Source organism: Gymnoscopelus braueri, assembly GCF_963280865.1.
Source record: "Gymnoscopelus braueri genome assembly, chromosome: 13".
Lineage (NCBI taxonomy): Eukaryota > Metazoa > Chordata > Actinopteri > Myctophiformes > Myctophidae > Gymnoscopelus > Gymnoscopelus braueri.
In genome coordinates, this window is record NC_137615.1 from 45,706,523 (window position 1) to 45,725,598 (window position 19,076).

The window sequence follows — 19,076 nt, forward strand, 5'->3', positions numbered from 1 at the left end:
GTGTGTCATTAAGTGCTCTCCTCCGTGGTGAAATGCCACGCCGGTTGCTACATATTTAGGAGCAATTTGTCATGCTGATCTGGGTCTTGTTGAAGAGGTCATGCGACGGATTCAGTCTTTTCCAGCTGAGAAGGTAATTGTTATCCCCCGGTGATGAGGAGGAAGCTCGCTCAGTCTCTCATCTCCTCAAGGTTAGGCTACAGCGGAGATTCTTTTTAGTTTAATTTCAAGGACCCCCAGTTTGATATGCATTGGGCCATTGGTTCTCAAAGTGGGGTCCGGGGACCCCCAGGGGTCCTTGGGGAGTTCCAGGGGGTCCCCAGCTAAATGATGGATAGTTAGGAACCAAATGGACCCTTATGGGTCTGTAACTCTGAGAGTGTAGAAATGGAACCAAATGGACCCATTAATCAAATTAACATTGATTTTACAATATAAATTGGGGTCCGAGAGATAGAAAGGGTCCTTTCCCCCTGGACATGACGCTAGTATGTCGTAGGGACTTACCCCCAATCCATCCCTTGATGCTAAGCGCCAAGCAGGGAGGCATTGGGTCCCATTTTTATTGTCTTAGGTACGACATGGCCAGGGATTGAACCCCCCGACCTCCCAATCGCAGAAACTTTAACCACAACTGAACCATTATTTTATTTTATATAAATATAAGAGAGATGAAATAAAATACAGTATATTCTGTTTTTTTGTCTGAGAAATATTTAAAACGATGACATTGAATAATCTTTTTCGGTCTGGAATCTGATTTTGTTTCAAACGAAATTGTGAGAAAATCGTATTGTGAACCCTAGATCATGAATTGCAAACCGTGAGCTGAGTGAATCGTTACGTCCCCAGTAGCTACTGTTGACTCGTACCTCATTTACAAGTGTGCCTGATCTTTCCACATCAACAGAGACAGAGTGCAAGCCAAGGCAAATGCTGGGGAGAAGACAAGTGGATTACACACACACACACGCACGCGTCATTTTACAGTAATCCGATTACACAAAACGACAGCTGTAATCTATCGCTTTCATTCCATTTACCCGTTTGAGGCATGAGAAATGTGTGAAAGGAAGCTGATTTTGCATATCGTCGATGACGGGTAGAAACCTTGTATCTCCATATAGTTCAACTGTTTGCGTCGCACCACGACGCATGCTTGAAGATCGGCTATTGTCATTATATCATTTTAAAACATTTTAAATGATCAGAAAAGGAACGCTTTTGGACATAGAAGGTTTCCACCCGACAGCGACGATATGTTGATGGCAATGGTGACTGCATGCAAATGTCATGCCTACATACAAGAAAATGACAATACTGTAATGGAGCTAGTGACTCTATCCATGGTGCTGAAACACTGCAGGAGTTGAGATAAACAGCTACACTAGAGCTAGTGTCTCTAGCCATGGTGCTGAAAGCCCTGTAGACAGCTATACTAGAACTAGTGTCTCTAGCCATGGTGCTGAATTTCCTGTAGACAGCTATACTAGAACTAGTGTCTCTAGCCATGGTGCTGAAAGCCCTGTAGACAGCTATACTAGAAATAGTGTCTCTATCCATGGTGCTGAATGCCCTGTAGACAGCTATACACGAATCCACAGAGCCCTTCCCTGTAGGTATGGCACCGCCCCCTTTAGGTAGGCCGCCATTACTGCGGTGTCAATATCAGTCAGCTGCTACTACGCATATTGACACCGCAGTAATGGCGGCGCTACCTAAAGGGGGCGGCGCCATACCTACAGGGAAGCGCTCTGTGGATTCGTGTATACTAGAACTAGTGTCTCTAGCCATGGTGCTGAATGCCCTGTAGACAGCTATAGAGCGTCGCAGTTCCCGCCCACTTCCTGTTTTTTTTGGTGCCGGAAGAAAAAACTCAATGCATTTTTCCATTGACATTTCCAAAAATATTTATATCTATTAATTTAAGCCTCGAATCAAGCCATCACGAGATGACATGAATCATGACCATAAAACGTTTTTTTCTGTGATTTTTTTTTATTTTATATTTAATTATATGATATACTATATTTAATAAATACCCTTTGTTTTGCCGTTTTCAAAAAAAAATAATCACAGAATCAAACGTTTATGGTCATGATTCATGTCATGTCATGATGGCTTGATTCGAGGCTTAAATTAATAGTATAATAATATTAATATAATTAATATAATATATAATAATTAATAATATTTTTGGAAATGTCAATGGAAAAATGCATTGAGTTTTTTCTTCCGGCACCAAAAAAAACAGGAAGTGGGCGGGAACTGCGACGCTCTATACTAGAGCTAGTGTCTCTAGCCATGGTGCTGAAAGCCCTGTAGACAGCTATACTAGAACTAGTGTCTCTAGCCGTGGTGCTGAAAGCCCTGCAGGAGTTTAGACCATAGACTGTATAAAAAGAATGGACGACGTGAAGCCATTGGTTTCTACAGACCGTAAATGAAGCCGATTGTTCAGCTATTTAAAATCCGCCATCTTTCAATATCGCGTTATATCCTGCAGAATGCCACCAGACCATTATTGGTTGGGTAGCTTGTCAATCAAGAGCGTGGGCGGGGAAGAAATGCTATTGGTTGTGTAGCTTGTCAATCAAATCATCCCGCCCCTCCTAGAGCATAACCTACTTTATCGTCAATTTTAAAATAAATGAGACCATACTTTACCAAAACGCATATCATGATGATTGAAAGGAGACTTTGAACTAGCGACTGGAAGCATAGTATTTATGACCATTTTTATTAAGGTAAGAAAATCTAGTCTAAAGTTTGTCAAAAACCCATCCGCTTGCATCGAGATAAATTCTTTCTGACACCAGCAGGGGTAAAACAGCGAAACTACAAGCGATTCATATGAACTGTCACCTGAACTCTCTTCCTTATTTGAGTCAATTTCAAAGCAGGAAGCTGGGCCCTAGACAGACAGCTACACTAGAAATAGTCTCTCTCTCCATGGCTCTGGAAGCGCCAATGCACCATAATATGGACATTCTTTACAGTATCTGCCAAATCTGCCGACATTTTGCAACAACAACAACAAAAAACGTGTTTTGATTTATGACGAGTGGAAGCGTGGAACTGACGCAGCATAAAGTATCCATTTCATTCTACAGGCATTCTCCATCTGTAATCTGGTCACTGCACTCCCCTCAAGCATCCATCATAACCATCTGAGCTACGGTGAACTTGGAACTATGTTTTCCCCGCGGGCAGTGGTGTAAAGCACATTTACTCAAGTACTGTACTTAAGTAAAGATTTTAGGTATTTTTTTGGGCGGTGAAACCGCCCCTATATGTGAGGTTTGGACATCGACATTCGCTGCACTGTGATTGGCCACCATTGTACCCCCCCACCCATTACACCCCCCCAACCCTGCGCTGTGATTGGCCACCATTGTACCCCCCTAACCCTGCACCGTGATTGGCCAATCACAGTCTATTCAGGACTGTGATTGGCTAGTGAAACATGTGCATAGCCCTATAAATAGGACTATGCACTTAAAAAAGAACACATTTATGTTTTTTTTTAAGTTAGGGGTGTACAATGGTTGGTCCACAATATTGCTTTTCTTTACTTCCATCACTGTGATGACCACTGTGACCACACCGCCCACTTCACACTGGGTGTGATTTTTAATTTACTGGAGTATTTCCAATTTTCAGTACTTTTACTACTTCTCCGCTACATCTCTGAGGAAAATATTGTACTTTTACTCCACTACAATTCTTTGAAAACTTTAGTTACTAGTTACTTTGCAGATATAAATCATTATATTATAAAACATACATTAACCACTTCAGCCCTATTTTATATATAGGCCATTTGAAAATAGCCGATCTACGCTTTCATGATTTTCAAGTGGGCCCTGATCCAGAAAAGGCAGTGGACCACTGTTATAGTACATCATGATGTAAACAACACAGCTACAGCTAATCCCATTAAAATGGGAGTTTTAGATTTATTGGGTGTGTACATTGGCTCAGCCTTCACACGGGTCAACATCCACAAGGCAGCCGGACCTGATGGGATTCCAGGCCGGGTCCTTAAGACATGTGCAGACCAGCTGGCGGGTGTCTTCGCTGACATCTTTAACCTCTCCCTCTCCATGGCTGTGGTCCCTGCAGGGTTCAAAATGTCAACCATTGTGCCCATTCCCAAAAAGGCCAAAGTGACATGCCTGAACGACTGGAGACCTGTTGCTCTCACCCCGATCGTCAGCAAGTGTTTCGAGAAACTGGTGAGGGAATACATCAGCTCCACGCTACCTGCCTCGCTGGATCCGTGGCAGTATGCATACCGCAAAAACAGATCCACCGACGACGCTATTGCCATGGCTCTCCACACCGTCCTCTCGCACATGGACAACAAGCTGCTGAAGGACAAATATGTACGTATGCTGTTCGTGGACTACAGCTCAGCATTCAACACCATTGTCCCAGCAATACTTGACAAAAAGCTCAGAGACCTAGGGCTACACCCAAGCATGTGCGACTGGATACAGGACTTCTTGTCCAACCGACATCAGGTGGTGAGAATGGGCAGCATCACATCCGACCCCCTGACCCTCAACACCGGAGCACCCCAGGGATGCGTGCTGAGCCCTCTCCTCTACTCCCTGTACACGTATGACTGCATAGCCACACATGTCTCCAACACCATCATAAAGTACGCGGACGACACGACAGTGATAGGCCGAATCGTCAACAACGACGAGTCTGACTACAGAGAGGAGATCAAATCACTAGCACGCTGGTGCCGGGAGAACAACCTCTCTCTTAACGTCGACAAGACCAAAGAACTGATCGTGGACTTCAGGAGGCCGCGGAGAGACCATGCGCCCATCCTCATCGACGGTGCTGCAGTGGAAAGGGTCAGCGAGTTCAAGTTCCTCGGAGTACACATCGAGGAGGACCTCAAATGGGAGACGCACTCCACACACGTGAGGAAAAAGGCTCAGCAGCGACTGTACTGGCTCCGCCGCCTGAAGAAGCTCGGAGTAGGACGTCGCATCCTCAGGCTGTACTACAACAGTTCTGTCGAAGGCATCCTAACAGGCTGTGTCACGGCCTGGTACGGGAACTGCACTGCCCGAGAAAAGATTAGCCTACAACGAGTAGTGCGATCGGCAGAGCGGATAATGGGAATCGAGCTCCCAGCGCTCCAGGAACTGTACAAAAAGCGGTGCGTGGTCAAAGCCAAGCGCATCATCAAGGACAAGCACCACCCAAGTCACAGACTGTTCAACCCCCTACAACGACCGCGACCGGGCAAGGGGCTCTACCGCAGTATCAAGAGTTCCACCACCAGGTACTGGTGTAGTTTCAATCCGGCTGCTGTCAGAATGCTGAATGGGGCATAAGCCTGAGTGAGGCATAGGCCTTGTTCAGCAGCCTGACAACAGGCAGCGCAGACTTTTCTGGCTCTTCCTGAACACACCTGTGGATTATACCAGGGACAATGACTTGGACTTTAGCCCCCCCTCGGACACACCTGTGGACTACACCAGGTACAAATGACTTTTTGTTGCTCTCCCTCATGGAGCTACTTGCGGATTATACTAGGGTCGGTCCACTCTAGGTGGACACGCACTGACCTTTTGCACCTTAATCCCTTGTATAACGCACTGACTTTTTTGGTCTTTTTTATTGTGCTCCTTTTCCTCTAAGCACCTTAACGTCCATTGTCTATCATGCACAGTATAAGTATAACATGCACAGTATACAATACATTGCTGCTATGCTCAGGCACCTTAGTTTAGTTTTTAGTTTTTATTATCTCAGGTAATTTGTAAATATGTAGATAACTTGTCTGGCCTTCTGTTGCTCTCTTGTTTTGATCTCCTTCCCACTTACCCCCCACCCTCTTCTCCCCCCCCCCCCCCCCCTCTTCTTTCTATGGAAACTAACGTTGCGATGGGAACGATGTACAAAAAAGAATTTCACCCACTTTTTTACCTTGTAAACCTGTGATGTGACAATAAAACTGATTCTGATTCTGATTCTCAGTCTGGGCAAACATAAATCTAACGCACCCATTCATTATTCATTTGATTAGCTGCAGCGCCACTGCTTACTAGCCTGCCATATTCTTTGATCTGCACTGAGCTGGTTTTATGCCCCTTTAAAGTGATGGAAAAAGTACTCAAATTCTTTACCTAAGTAAAAGTATAAATACTGCAATGTAGAAAGTCTGGTGTTCAAAATGTACTTGAGTAAAAGTACAGTATCAAAATGTACTTAAAGTACCACAAGTAAAAGTACTGAAATGTTTTCAAATAATTGTAGTGGAGTAAAAGTACAATATTTGCCTCTGAGATCTAGTGGAGTAAAAGTGAAAGTATTGGAAATTGGAAATACTCAAGTAAAGTACAAATACCTCAACATTTTACTTAAGTACAGTACTTGAGTACATGTACTTAGGTACTTTCCACCGCTGCTCACACATCACATCCACACTCTCCACGAACGTACGTTTTCATATACAGTAAAAACTCCCATCGTAAATATCCCAAGGCATAGCGGGAGCGCATTCTGTCCAATGGGGCAAAGTGAATTTTGTGTGTAGAATTTTAAGCAGCCAATGAATCTGTAACAGACTGACAAAATTAGATTTTGGAAGAGGCCCTTGTAACTTTGACGTATCAAAGGAGGAACGCTGGCAGCTATTGTGACATTGAACCAACTCACATTCATGGAGACGATGTGGATGGAAATGTCAATTGGATTTTTTTTGTTAGATTAGATTTTGTATTACCCCGGTGCAGAGAGCACACTTTACAGGAGATGATGCAATGTGGGGGAGCCAGGATGGCAATCACTGGCGTACGATTCTGGGATTGTCTTAATAAGATTCGTGATCAGAGACGCCTGGCATATTTGATATGAAAATACCTTTCCAGTTTGACATTATACTTTTAGGGAAAGATGACTTTCATCCACTTCAGGCACTTCAACAAGTAGTTATTTGGACACACACACTCTCTCTCTCTCTCTCACACACACACACACACACGCACACGCACACGCACACACACACACACACACACACACACACACACACACACACACGTAAATGAAATAAACATGATATTGGAAATATTTCCTCGTCAAATTGGGTTTCTTGCATGGCACAATAATGTATACAGTAGCACTCATGGCATCAGAAGCAAATTAACACGTTATTTATCTATTAAACTGAAGGAAAAGGCTGCTTGGTCTAGCTCTATACCAATGATAGATAACTCACTGGATGGTCTCTCAACATGCTAATACAAATGTGTGTACGTCCCTCGAATGTAAACAGGATGCATATTCTTATTGCATTTGCAACGCGCTGTAGATCGTATAGCTCTGCTATAGGCTCTATGCACAGCAGCCATATTGAAATTCACAGGTGTTGCCAATGATACTAATGAAGGCTCTGTTCCATTCTGGTCAAACAGAGTCAGGGTGCTGATATTATGCATGTTGGCTCACTGGAAACACTCTGCTACACCAGTGGGTCTAAAATTGGGGTTCAGGGACCCTAATGGTTCCTTGAGGGGGTTCCAAATGGCCTCTTACGGGTGTGTAACTCTGAGAATGTACACATGGAACCAATTGGAACCATTTGGTTCCATTTGTATTTGGTTCCATTTGTACACTCTGAGCGTTATGGTGGTCGTGGAAATGAAAAAGTCTGAGAACCACTGTGCTACACTAAATGGAACAGAGCCTTCATTAGTATCATTGGTAACACCTGTGAAGGAAGTGATACTATGGCTGCTGTGCATAGAGCCTCTTGTCAGTGTGCGACACCATCGTCTGAAAGAGTGTAAATTATGACGCTGTTGGCTGGTTCATGCTGGTGAAATGTTCTCAACTAGCATCTAAATCAATGTCTCTCAAATGCGGTAAGCCTACGTAATGGAAGATGTTTTCACTGTAATGTTTAATGTTTGTGTGAACCTGCTGATTTGTTACTGTAAGTGAACCAAATTAAATTAAAAACTGGACTGCAGTAACAAAAAATGCTATTGAATAGAAAATATGTCATTATGCTGTATTACTTACTGAAAATGTATGGTCACAGTTTAACCCTTTAAGACCGGGAACGCATCTGTGTCATTTTAGATTTCTTTGGCTATGCAAAAACTTGTACTTTTCAGGATTCCAATTCAAAAACAGCAAAAGTAGCAGATCTACAAGCTCAAAGCGGGTCGCTTCGCGCTGTGAGTTTGCAGATCTGCTACTTTCCATGCTTTTGTGTGACGCTGTAGTATGATCAAGTAGGGCGTTAATTTACGAAAAAATACAAAAAAGTTAAAACATGTAGATAAGAGGTTTCTGCCCGACAGCGACGATATATTACTAGCTATGGTTTTCTCTTGCAGTTGTCTAAGCAAAATGTTGTAGTCAGGTTGAAGAGGGTACTTGGATTCTGAAATCAAGGAGAGAGGGTACTGAGTGTCTCTCCTCAAACCTCTGCAGCTTCAAATTATTATTGGGAGTAACAAAAGGGAAAAGATTCCATCGGCACTCTTCTGGCAAAAAAAAAAGAAGCTAAAAAGCCTTTTAATTAGATAAAAAGAATTACATGTGCAAATTAACCCATTCAAAAATAGAGCTTGTAGATCTGCTATTTTTGAATAGCAAAGAAATCTAACACAGATGCGACACAGATGCGTTCCCGGTCTTAATGGGTTAAAACAGAGCTGGGATATAACCCACACCGAGTGGCACAAACCTGAGCCATCCTCTCGAGTTGCATCGGGAGTAGTGTGTGTGTGTGTGTGTGTGTGTGTGTGTGTGTGTGTGTGTGTGTGTGTGTGTGTGTGTGTGTGTGTGTGTGTGTGTGTGTGTGTGTGTGTGTGTGTGTGTGTGTGTGTGTGTGTGTGTGTGTGTGTGTGTGTGTGTGCACGCGCGCGCGCGCTCTGACTGCATGATGTTTCATCAGACCTGACGTTCCCCTCCGCAGGGTCTCAAGCCCATGGACTTCAACGGCCTATCGGACCCCTACGTCAAACTGCATCTCCTGCCTGGAGCCTGCAAGGTGAGACGGACAGCCCGACAGAGGCGCCGGAGCAGCGGGGAGGCATTTAAACACATTTTTAAAACAAACACTTTCAAAGATCCTCTCTCCCTCCCCTGGTCTCTACATGACATTAATTAAGTGGTGATCTATCAACTTGTCATCTTTACTCATCACACCCAGGATTGGATTTTTTTTTTATCCCTTTTTCACCCCAATTGATGCCACTTAATTCCTCACACACACATTTCTGTGTTGTCACTGCTGTTGTACCCCCCCCCCCCCCCCCCACGAGGACGATGTAGAGTCTTCGTCCTCGACCCCGCCCCCCCCCCCCCCCCCCCACCGCCCAAAACTCCTTGCTTTTGATATCCCCTTCTGGTCATTCATTTGTATGTCCGGTGGGGATATGTTTTATCTTTGCTTCTGGCCAGACTGAATTAAATACATGCACTTCCTTTTGGGAGATGTAGACTGCTTATGTTTGGTGACATCACTATTTAACAACAATGTCTATGTAAATATATTGTGTATCTGTTACGATGTCTTTCAGGCCAACAAATTGAAAACTAGGACAATCCGCAACTCCCTGAACCCAGTGTGGAATGAAACACTCACCTATGTTGGAATCACAGACGAAGACATGCACAGGAAGACACTCAGGTGTGTGTGTGTGTGTGTGTGTGTGTGTGTGTGTGTGTGTGTGTGTGTGTGTGTGTGTGTGTGTGTGTGTGTGTGTGTGTTAAACTGAAGTGCATTCTTTCATGGACATGTCATTTTGGACCAAGAAATTCATCGGTTCAGGTGATAGCTTGGCCGATATTTGACTTTGCTGTCATTTTCATTCAACCGATACAGTATATGTCTACTGCAAAAGTTCTAATTTGGTTTCATTCATTTATTGGTCGCACACACTCATACACTTAGTTTGTGACTTGCAGTCTCCAGCGTAATGCATATTCAGAATGAGAACATACTGTAAACAATCAGATAACATTGTGCATGGTTTTCATCATTATTTTTTATTTATGTAGGTGTAATTATAAAATGGAAAGCCACCCTCCCTGTTACACGTTTCCTTTTCTCAGGATCTATGACAAACAACGCATGCTTTCATCTCCGCCCTCAAAGAGTTTGCATGCTTGATGTGACTTGCCCCAACAGTGATGTCAACAGGGAATGCTAATAATGCTAATCAACATGCTAGTCAGGGAACTAAGGTGTCAAGAGCATAACACTCTATTGGACTTTAATGCCTGGTGTAAAAAAAAGAGAAAAACAACTCCACCAAAGTTCAAAAAGTCACACAATCTCTCCTTTTTCCCCCTTGGTTCCCTGCATTTGACAATAACAAACAATTATCTGCATGGATTGAATGGCTCTCTAAAAGCCACTGTGGTGGAAATGCAAATAACTGGGGGACATTACTCTGTGTACAATATCATGCGGTGTGTTTAAAAAACATTGTTTGCAATCTTGATTATGGACTAAAAGATTAATTTTCCCCCTTCTGGCCCTTCGTAATGGCAAATGTATTCTTCGTCTTACGGTGTCGTGTGTCTGAAATAGCCGATATATAAGCTCACAGCACGGCGCGTCCGCGACGCGTTGTGAGCTTGTACATCGGCTATTTTGGTGCACGACACCATCGTACGACAAACTATAAACCAGGCTTAATGATGAAACAACGTTTCTTCTTTTGAAACTTCTGACAGCTGCAAATTGATGCAGGAAACCAGACAGCCATATCTGTAGCCAAAAGCAGTTGACAAAAAAAATAAACATTATGCCTAATTACATAAAACGGAGCAGAAAGTAAAGCCTATTATCTACAGTGCCTGGGGGGGGGGGGGGGGGCATTACACTTATAGAACTCAACAAAAGAAGTCGGTAAAGATTTGCCAAAGTCATTACGTATGCATTAGAATGAGAGTCGGGCAGATGGAAAATGTGTGTGTGTGTGTGTGTGTGGGTGTGCGTGTGCGCACATGTTTATGTGCATTCGTGCAATTTGCACAGTTTCATTAGCTCGCTTGTGTCTCACCTAGCAGGCTTGGCAGACATTGGTTTCTGTGAAAATACCTTTCATCCCCCCATTACAGCCCAGAGCTGCTGGCAGGCTATTTAGCAGTAATAATCCCTTTCCGTTAGTAATAACCTCTTCACTTCTCAGAGTAGGAGGGCCTCTTCAGAACCTCTCCCCTCGTTCCTCGACGCGATAAGACTGGAAACAGAGATGCACTCGGCTTCGGCCTCAGATCGTCTGTGATAAATTACCTTTGTGGCGCCACTGTCAACAATGATCCCTTTCCCCCGGCAACAGAGAGAACTATTTCCCCAAGTTTCGCCACCGGCTCATCAGGCCTTTCTGCCCGCGTCCTCTCCGGTGTGAAACTCGAGGGGTGGTGGGAGGGAAAGTCATTTAGTGGTTTATCTACAGTATGAGGCAGTGTGCCCATGTGTGTGATTGTGTGAGCGTACACGCTGTATTGGCGTGCGTGCGTGCGTGCTGTTTGGAAGACCATTCCCCTGCTGTGAGTGAGTGAGCTGTGTCTCTGCGTGCTCTTGTATTACTATTGTTGTGAAAGCCAAATGCCCCCACGACTATTAGTAGAATAGCAGAAGCAGACATTCTGAGGGCAATTATCCTGGTCCTCGCAACAGAAATGGGCGTTTTTATGGTGTTTTTGAGTTAGGATTACAATTTGAAAACGATTCAGGTTGAGGTTATGATTAGGCATTGTTTAGGGACTGAGGTCAGTTATGCATGCCTGATTTATGCTGTGTGTGTGTGTGTGTGTGTGTGTGTGTGTGTGTGTGTGTGTGTGTGTGTGTGTGTGTGTGTGTGTGTGTGTGTGTGTGTGTGTGTGTGTGTGTGTGTGTGTGTGTGTGTGTGTGTGTGTGCGTGCGCCTCTTTCACTGGCACATAGTGCCAGGTTTTTAACTAAGTAAGGTTCTGTCCTTTACTGCCGCAGGAGGTCTTGCCAATATCTATAGCTAGTTCATTGGTTCTCAAAGTGGGGTCCGGGTCCTTAATTGGGGAGGGGGTACCAGGGGGTCCACAGCAAAATATAGCGTCACATCATTTTAACCACTTTAACCATATTTTATACTTGACTGGCTATTTTTATTAAAAAATCCCTGGCAAGTGTTTCTTATTTAAAAGTCCATGGAACAGGATCAAGCTCCTTGAAACCAATAGTTGCACCAAAAAGTAGAAGTTGCTCTTTGGTGTACTGTGGGGCAGAAATTCCCAACCTTAGGGGCGGGGCCAACTGGTGGGCTGTGAGAGTATTGCACGCGGCCCACCCCATCTGACCCGTCTTTTTCATCTGCCGTGTCAAGTGGGCAGATGGGTGGGCCGTGAACGCATTTTGAGATTTCGGAGATTGAAGTGCGGCCCCGGTCCGGAAAAAGGATAGGAACCCCTGTCATACGTTTAAAACATACGTTTTAAACGTATGTTGCTATAATATCAGTGGTTCTCAAACTTTTTCATGTCAAGGACCAACCAAAAATGATATGCATTTGGCCGCGGACTCCCATCTGAAAATATTTTGTTCCAGGGACCCCCCCAGAAGCAAAGACTTGAGTTAAAAATGAATATATTCAAAGATTTGCACACATTTTCATGTTTTATTTCCCCCCAAAAATAGCCCAAATAAATCTTAAAATGACACAGATGTGTTCCCGGTCTTAAAGGGTTAAACCGTATTTCCTTCGTTGACCGCTGTCCCACAGGGGTCTATACTTGGCCCTCTCCTCTACACCAAATCTCTAAAGAGAAAAATAAAATATAGGCAACCTACAAGCCTGCGAGGTTGTAGAGCGACTATTTTCGCTGAGTGGACGCCTATGCTGACATGCCCAGAAAAGACACTAGGGTTGGCGTGGTTTATAAAGTTGAATTCTTGGGTTTCACTCATTGCTTCAGTCTTTTCCTAAATAATTTCATATTCATTTCATATATAATACATTTCATATATTCATATGGTTGACCGGAGTCCCTCAGGGCTCTATAGTGTCTTTTCGGTTTTCTGTTATTGTGGGGAAAGCTTTTGCTGAAAATAGCCAATAGATCGGCTATTTTCCTGCGAAAAGTTAGTGGTTAAAGGGATAGTTCACCCGAAAAAAAGTTCTATCGATTAGTCACCCCATGGAGACTTGAATTCATGGATATATTTTTTTGTTTTTGTCTCATTCCCAAGCCAATAATTTGATGACCAGCGTTTCCGGTAGGAGACACAATTGAGACTCTTTGTATCTCCGCTGCCGGTCATCAAATTATTGGCTTAGGAATGAGACAAAAACAAAAAAATATATCCATGAATTCAAGTCTCCATGGGGTGACTAATCGATAGAAAAAAAAGTCATTTTGAGGGTGAACTATCCCTTTAAAGTCAAATTCCTTGGTTTCACTCACTTGCTTCAGTCTCATATCATTTTACATTCCTGTTTAACTTCCCCCACCTCCCCTCCCCCATTCGATCGTGACTCACCATTCCCTGGTTGATCAACTAAATATTACGGTTTGTATCTCCAGCTGCATTTTAGCGCCATGCTTTCCCCCACTGCGCTGACCAGGAAGCCTTTTCATTTCTCTTTGTTCCTGCCCCCCCCGGCACCCCCTCAACCTTCAGTTTCTATCCATTCATTTAATGTGTTTGACTGTCCAGCTCTCTCTCTCTCTCTCTCTCCCCGCTAGGTTGTCAGTGTGTGATGAGGATAAGTTGACTCATAATGAGTTCATAGGAGAATCCCGGGTCGCACTGAAGCGCTTAAAGCCAGACCAGACCAAATACTTCCACACCTGCCTGGAACACCCGCCGCCGGTATACCTAGCACACACACACACACATGCACACACACACACACACACACACACACACACACACACACACACACACACACACACACACACACACACACACACACACACACACACACACACACACACACACACACACACACACACACACACACACACACACACACACACACATACACACCCCAGTGGTGTAAAGTAACTAAGTACATTTACTCAAGTGCTGTACTTAAGTACACTTTTGAGGATTTTTTACTTTACTGGAGTATTTCCCATTTCCAATACTTTTACTTCTACTCCACTACATCTCAGAGGCAAATATTGTGCTTTTACCCCACTACAATTATTTGAAAACTTTAGTTACTAGTTACTTTGTAGATTTTGAATATTAGTACGAAACACACCAACCACTTCAGCCCTAAATATGTTTCAGCCATTTGAAAATGGCAGATCTCACAATGCGTCGCATCGCAACGCATTGTGAGCTTGTAGATCGTTGTGAGCTTGTAGATCGGCTATTTTCAAAAGATTTTTTATACATTTTGAACTTGTGAAATGGGATATTCTGCACAATGAGTACTTTTACTTTTGGTACTTTAAGTACATTTTGATACCAATACTTTTGCAGTTTTACTCAAGTAGATTTAGAATTCCAGACATTTACTTGTAACAGAGTATTTCTACATTGCAGTATTGATACTTTTACTTAAGTTTAAATGTGAGCACTTTTTCCACCACACACACACACACACACACACACGCACACGCACACGCACACGCACACGCACACGCACTTTTGTTTCATTTGTGAGTCCAACTGGCCCTTTGAACATCACACACACATCACAACAGGGTTGACTCGCTCTCCCGCCGCTCTCTCTCTTACCTCCTTCATGTCTCTCGCCCTTCCAGCTCCCGTCCCCTACGGCCACGGGTGTCGCCCTGCGAGGAATATCCTGCTACTTGCGAGAGGTAGGACACACCCTCAAGCTTGATTTATACTTGGCCGCGCACCGGCGTTGTGCACCGAAATAGCTGATCCAGAGTCCTATTTGTTAAAGGAGACTATGTTTTTCTCACCTTTTATATGATATTACTATATCCTAGGCCGAGTGGTAAAGTAGAACAATTTCATAACTCCATCCCGCAGCTAAAAACCCGAGCGGACGGTCCATAGATCGCGTATTTTTTTTTGTTTGTTTTTTGTTCATATCTGAAGTCTCGCAAGCCGAGATTTCGACCTGTGATCACTGATTTAAACACTACGGCGGCCCGTTTGGGACAAAAGCGCTGTGGACAGTTTTCTGTCATTAGGAAAGTCAGATATGAAAATATATATTTAACAAAATACGCGCTCTAGAGCATGGGCCATCGGCTCTGGTTTCTAGCTGCGGTAGACTCGGGATGGAGTTATGACATTTTTCGGCTGTACCACTAATATCTTCTAATTCTCCTTTAAAAGAAAACAGAGTGGGGACATTTTCTTAACCAATATGAACACGATATATTTGGTTAAACCCAACACGTTGCATCTGCCATTTCAGCTATTTTGTTCTAATGAAAAATGTGATCAATTAGACAAATTTGCCAGAGATTATGCATCTAATTGAAGCAGGGATAAAACATATCCCCCTCTAGCCATAAAAATGAACGACTAGAACTTGGATATCAAAAGCAGAGGCACGGTGGATTTCTCCCCCATGATCTCCACCAGCAAATTGAACCGTGAGATCAGATATCTTCGGCGTGCCACACGTCGCACACTGAAGTGTGTAAGTCAAGCCTCAGATTTTTCCATTTCCACATGGAGTGTTCTTCATGTTCTCACACACCTGCTCACACTCACAGCACATTCTCAACAGGGCTAAAGCCCGGGTTTATCAGGCTTTTACAATGAGCTGCCTGCGACAGCAGCCTCGTGATCTGAAACATGTAGCATTCTGCATGCTCATGTTCCTCTGGCTTGTCCATCCCCTACATCAGCGGTTCTCAACCCCTGGCCCGGAACCCACTGGATATTGCAAGTGGGCCCCCAAATAATTAGCAAAACACTAAGATTTGAATGATAATATAAAATCAAAATTATAAACAATTATGTAGAAACCATTTCATGTTTTTTCTTATTTATTTATTTTTACAGAAAAACAAGCCCAAAGTAGCTTATAATAAGCAGACATGGCAACACTGGCGGTGATCTGCAGTCTTGACTGCAGTGCACGTGTCACATATTCCACGGCGGGAATGAAACATACAATGTTTGTGTAATTTTGACTGAGCCTTCCCACGCGGTAATTCACTGGAATTAACAATCTTTACATCATAACAAACAAACAAAACCAAAAAAAGACTTTTCAAGAACATGCACATGCAATATAGGCCAAGTGCCTTTATCTCTTAATGAATTAATCCTATATACTTCATTAAAGGGTCCCCAACAAAGGGTCTACACTTGGCCCTGTCCTTTTTCTCCCCTCTACATTGAATCTCTTCACCCGACAATAGCCGATCTACAAAGAATCAGAATCAACTTTATTGTCTCATCACAGGTTTGCAGGTACAAAGAAGTGGGTCGCATAAAGCGCATCACAACGCTACATGTTGTGAGCTTGTAGATCGGCTTATTTTCGCAGGAAATTCACATGAATGAGACATGCCCGGAATAGGGTACACTATAGCAGTGGTTCTCAAACTTTTTCATGTCAAGGACCCCCAAAATGATATGTATTTGGCCGCGGACTCCCATCTCAAAATATTTTGTTCCAGAAGCAAAGATTTGAGTTACAAATGCTGGCTTTAAACAAAATATATATTCAAAGATTTACAAACATTTTCACGATTTTTAAAAAAAATAGCAGATCTACAAGCTCATAGCGCGGCACCCACGCTATGAGCTTGTAGATCTGCTATTTTTGAATAGTCAAAGTATAAAATACGGATAAATGATTGATTGTGACAGTTTATTAACACATTTTGCTGGGGACCCCCCTGGTACCCCCCTCCAAGGACCCCCGGGGGTCCCCGGACCCCACTTTGAGAACCAACGTGCTATAGGGTTCGTGTGGTTATTACTGCCAAGGTAAAGCACAGAAACCAAGGCTGGTAAATGTGATTGGCTTCTGTTTGTATATTTTCCATCTTTTGGAGTGGGCGGATGAGAGGATAGGAGTGTACAGTATATTATATTAACTCTCTGCTCACTCAAATTAGACACCTGAAGCTGTTGGTTTCATAACGTCGCAGTCGGGATGGAAACCTTGTACGTCCAAAAAACTTTCCTTTTCGAATATTGTTTGAAAAACATTTGTAAGTAGTGAAAATGGCAGATCCACGAGCTCACAACGCGTGGCGATGCAACGCGTTGTGAGCACGTGGATCAGCCGTTTTCACTACTTTTGTGTGACACCCTTGTATGATGAAGTAGGGCATTAATTTACGAGAAAAATATAACATTACATGTTGAAATATGGAGATACAAGGTTTCTGCCCGACAGCATCCGTAGGCGAACTCTTCACTGTGAACACATAGAAGAGGAAATAATGTCTGTGTCAGAGAGAGAGAGAGAGCGAGAGTACGAGTACAAGTACGAGTGCGAGTGCGAGTGCGAGTGCGAGTGCGTGTGTGTGTGTGTGTGTGTGTGTGCGTGCAGGAGAAATAGACCCACAACAAATGTTCCACCCAAAACACTGAAGTCTAACTACTGAGTACACCCCATGGTACACCTACAGCATATCACTCTAAAAAACAAATGGTGATAAGTAGCAGTAAAATTGATTATTTGGCTTGCAATCATAGGGGGACGCCTTCTTGGTTCTATATAGCACCTATCTAGAACACTTTAAACCGCACTTTGCTGTACGTCAACAGCAAAAAAAATGGGACATGGTTACGGGAGCGTTAAGATCTCGACACCCCTGGGGGAAAAAAAAAAACGTTTTGGGGAGGAACTCGGTCGATGGTATCAAACATACCTTTAGAGTCAGAGGGGCTTTTATTGATATAAGGCAGACCAGGGCGAATGGGCAGCACATGAAAGTAAACGAGCCGTGATGAGTGACAGCTGTGCGGAACACATAGAGAGAAAGGGGGTTCTTGAGTGCTTTTAGATTGAGTGACAGATGGCGAGGAGACAGCTCTCACGGTCTGTCTGAGGTGGCTTTACCTGATGGAGGAGTCAAAGTGACACGCGTCCCTCCGGAGGGGACGAGGGGAACGACGGATATCCAGACGGGGATGAAAGAGTCCGTAAAAGAGCTTTAAAAAGTAAAGTACAAGGACAGCCAAGTCAGCCATATTAAGCCTCCGTATTCTGGGCATGTCATCATTGGCAAACTTTCTGGGGAAGTAGCAGTAGTAATAGTTCAAGCTAGTTCAAGAGGGTTAAAGGTGCATTAAAGGGATAGTTCACTCAAAATAATATTTTTTTTCCTTCGATTAGTCACCCCAGAGAGACTTGATATTTTTTTGTTTTTGTCGCATTCCTAAGCCAATAATTTGATGACCAGCGGACCGGTAGGCAGCGGTTCTGGTAGGAGACACAAAGGTGACACTTTGTGTCTCCTACCGGGACCGCTGACGGTCATCAAATTATTGGCTTTAGGAATGCGACAAAAACAAAATAATATCCATGAATTCAAGTCTCCATGGGGTGACTAATCGATAGGAAAAAAGTCATTTTGGGGGTGAACTATCCCTTTAAGGAAATTTCCGTGACAGTGAGCTATGAAATACTTTTTAAATCAATGAAATAATAATTATATTTTGTGTCAAATTATTGCTGCATTTATTAAGTAGACATGTCATAAGCCGGATAATCAACAGTGAAGCGTTTTTTATTGAGAAATCAACCCGTTCAGGGTGATTCAAGGGGATTATATGGAGGCAGTCATTCTCAAACATTTTAATACCATAACTCTGTGAGTTGGAACCCACTAAAGGAACCCCGGGGGTCCCTGGACCCCACTTTGAGAACCTACTGATTTGCAGTGGTGGAAGAAGTACTCAGATATTTTTACTTGAGTAAAAGTAGCAATACCACAATATAAAAATACTCTGTTACAAGTAAAAGGCCCGTGTTCAAAATGTTACTTGAGTAAGAGTACAACAGTATTGGCATCAAAATATACTTGAAGTACCAAAAGTAAAAGTGCTAATGTTTGAAAATAGCAGATCTACAAGCTCACAATGCGTCGTGATGCGACGCGTTGTGAGCTTGTAGATCTGCTATTTTCAAATAGCCTAGG

At 43.4% G+C, this 19,076-nt stretch overlaps 1 protein-coding gene across 1 annotated transcript in view; it reads left to right on the forward strand.

Annotated features, from left to right (window-relative positions):
- Positions 1-19,076, forward strand: part of LOC308098521 (double C2-like domain-containing protein alpha) — a gene marked incomplete at both ends in the record, with an annotated part of 92,460 nt that overhangs the window by 25,085 nt on the left and 48,299 nt on the right. Inside the window, 4 exons of the mRNA XM_080446912.1 lie at positions 8,957-9,031; positions 9,564-9,673; positions 13,716-13,842; positions 14,748-14,807. Coding sequence (XP_080303038.1) covers positions 8,957-9,031; positions 9,564-9,673; positions 13,716-13,842; positions 14,748-14,807 — 372 coding nt within the window. The remainder of the gene's footprint in view (positions 1-8,956; positions 9,032-9,563; positions 9,674-13,715; positions 13,843-14,747; positions 14,808-19,076) is intronic.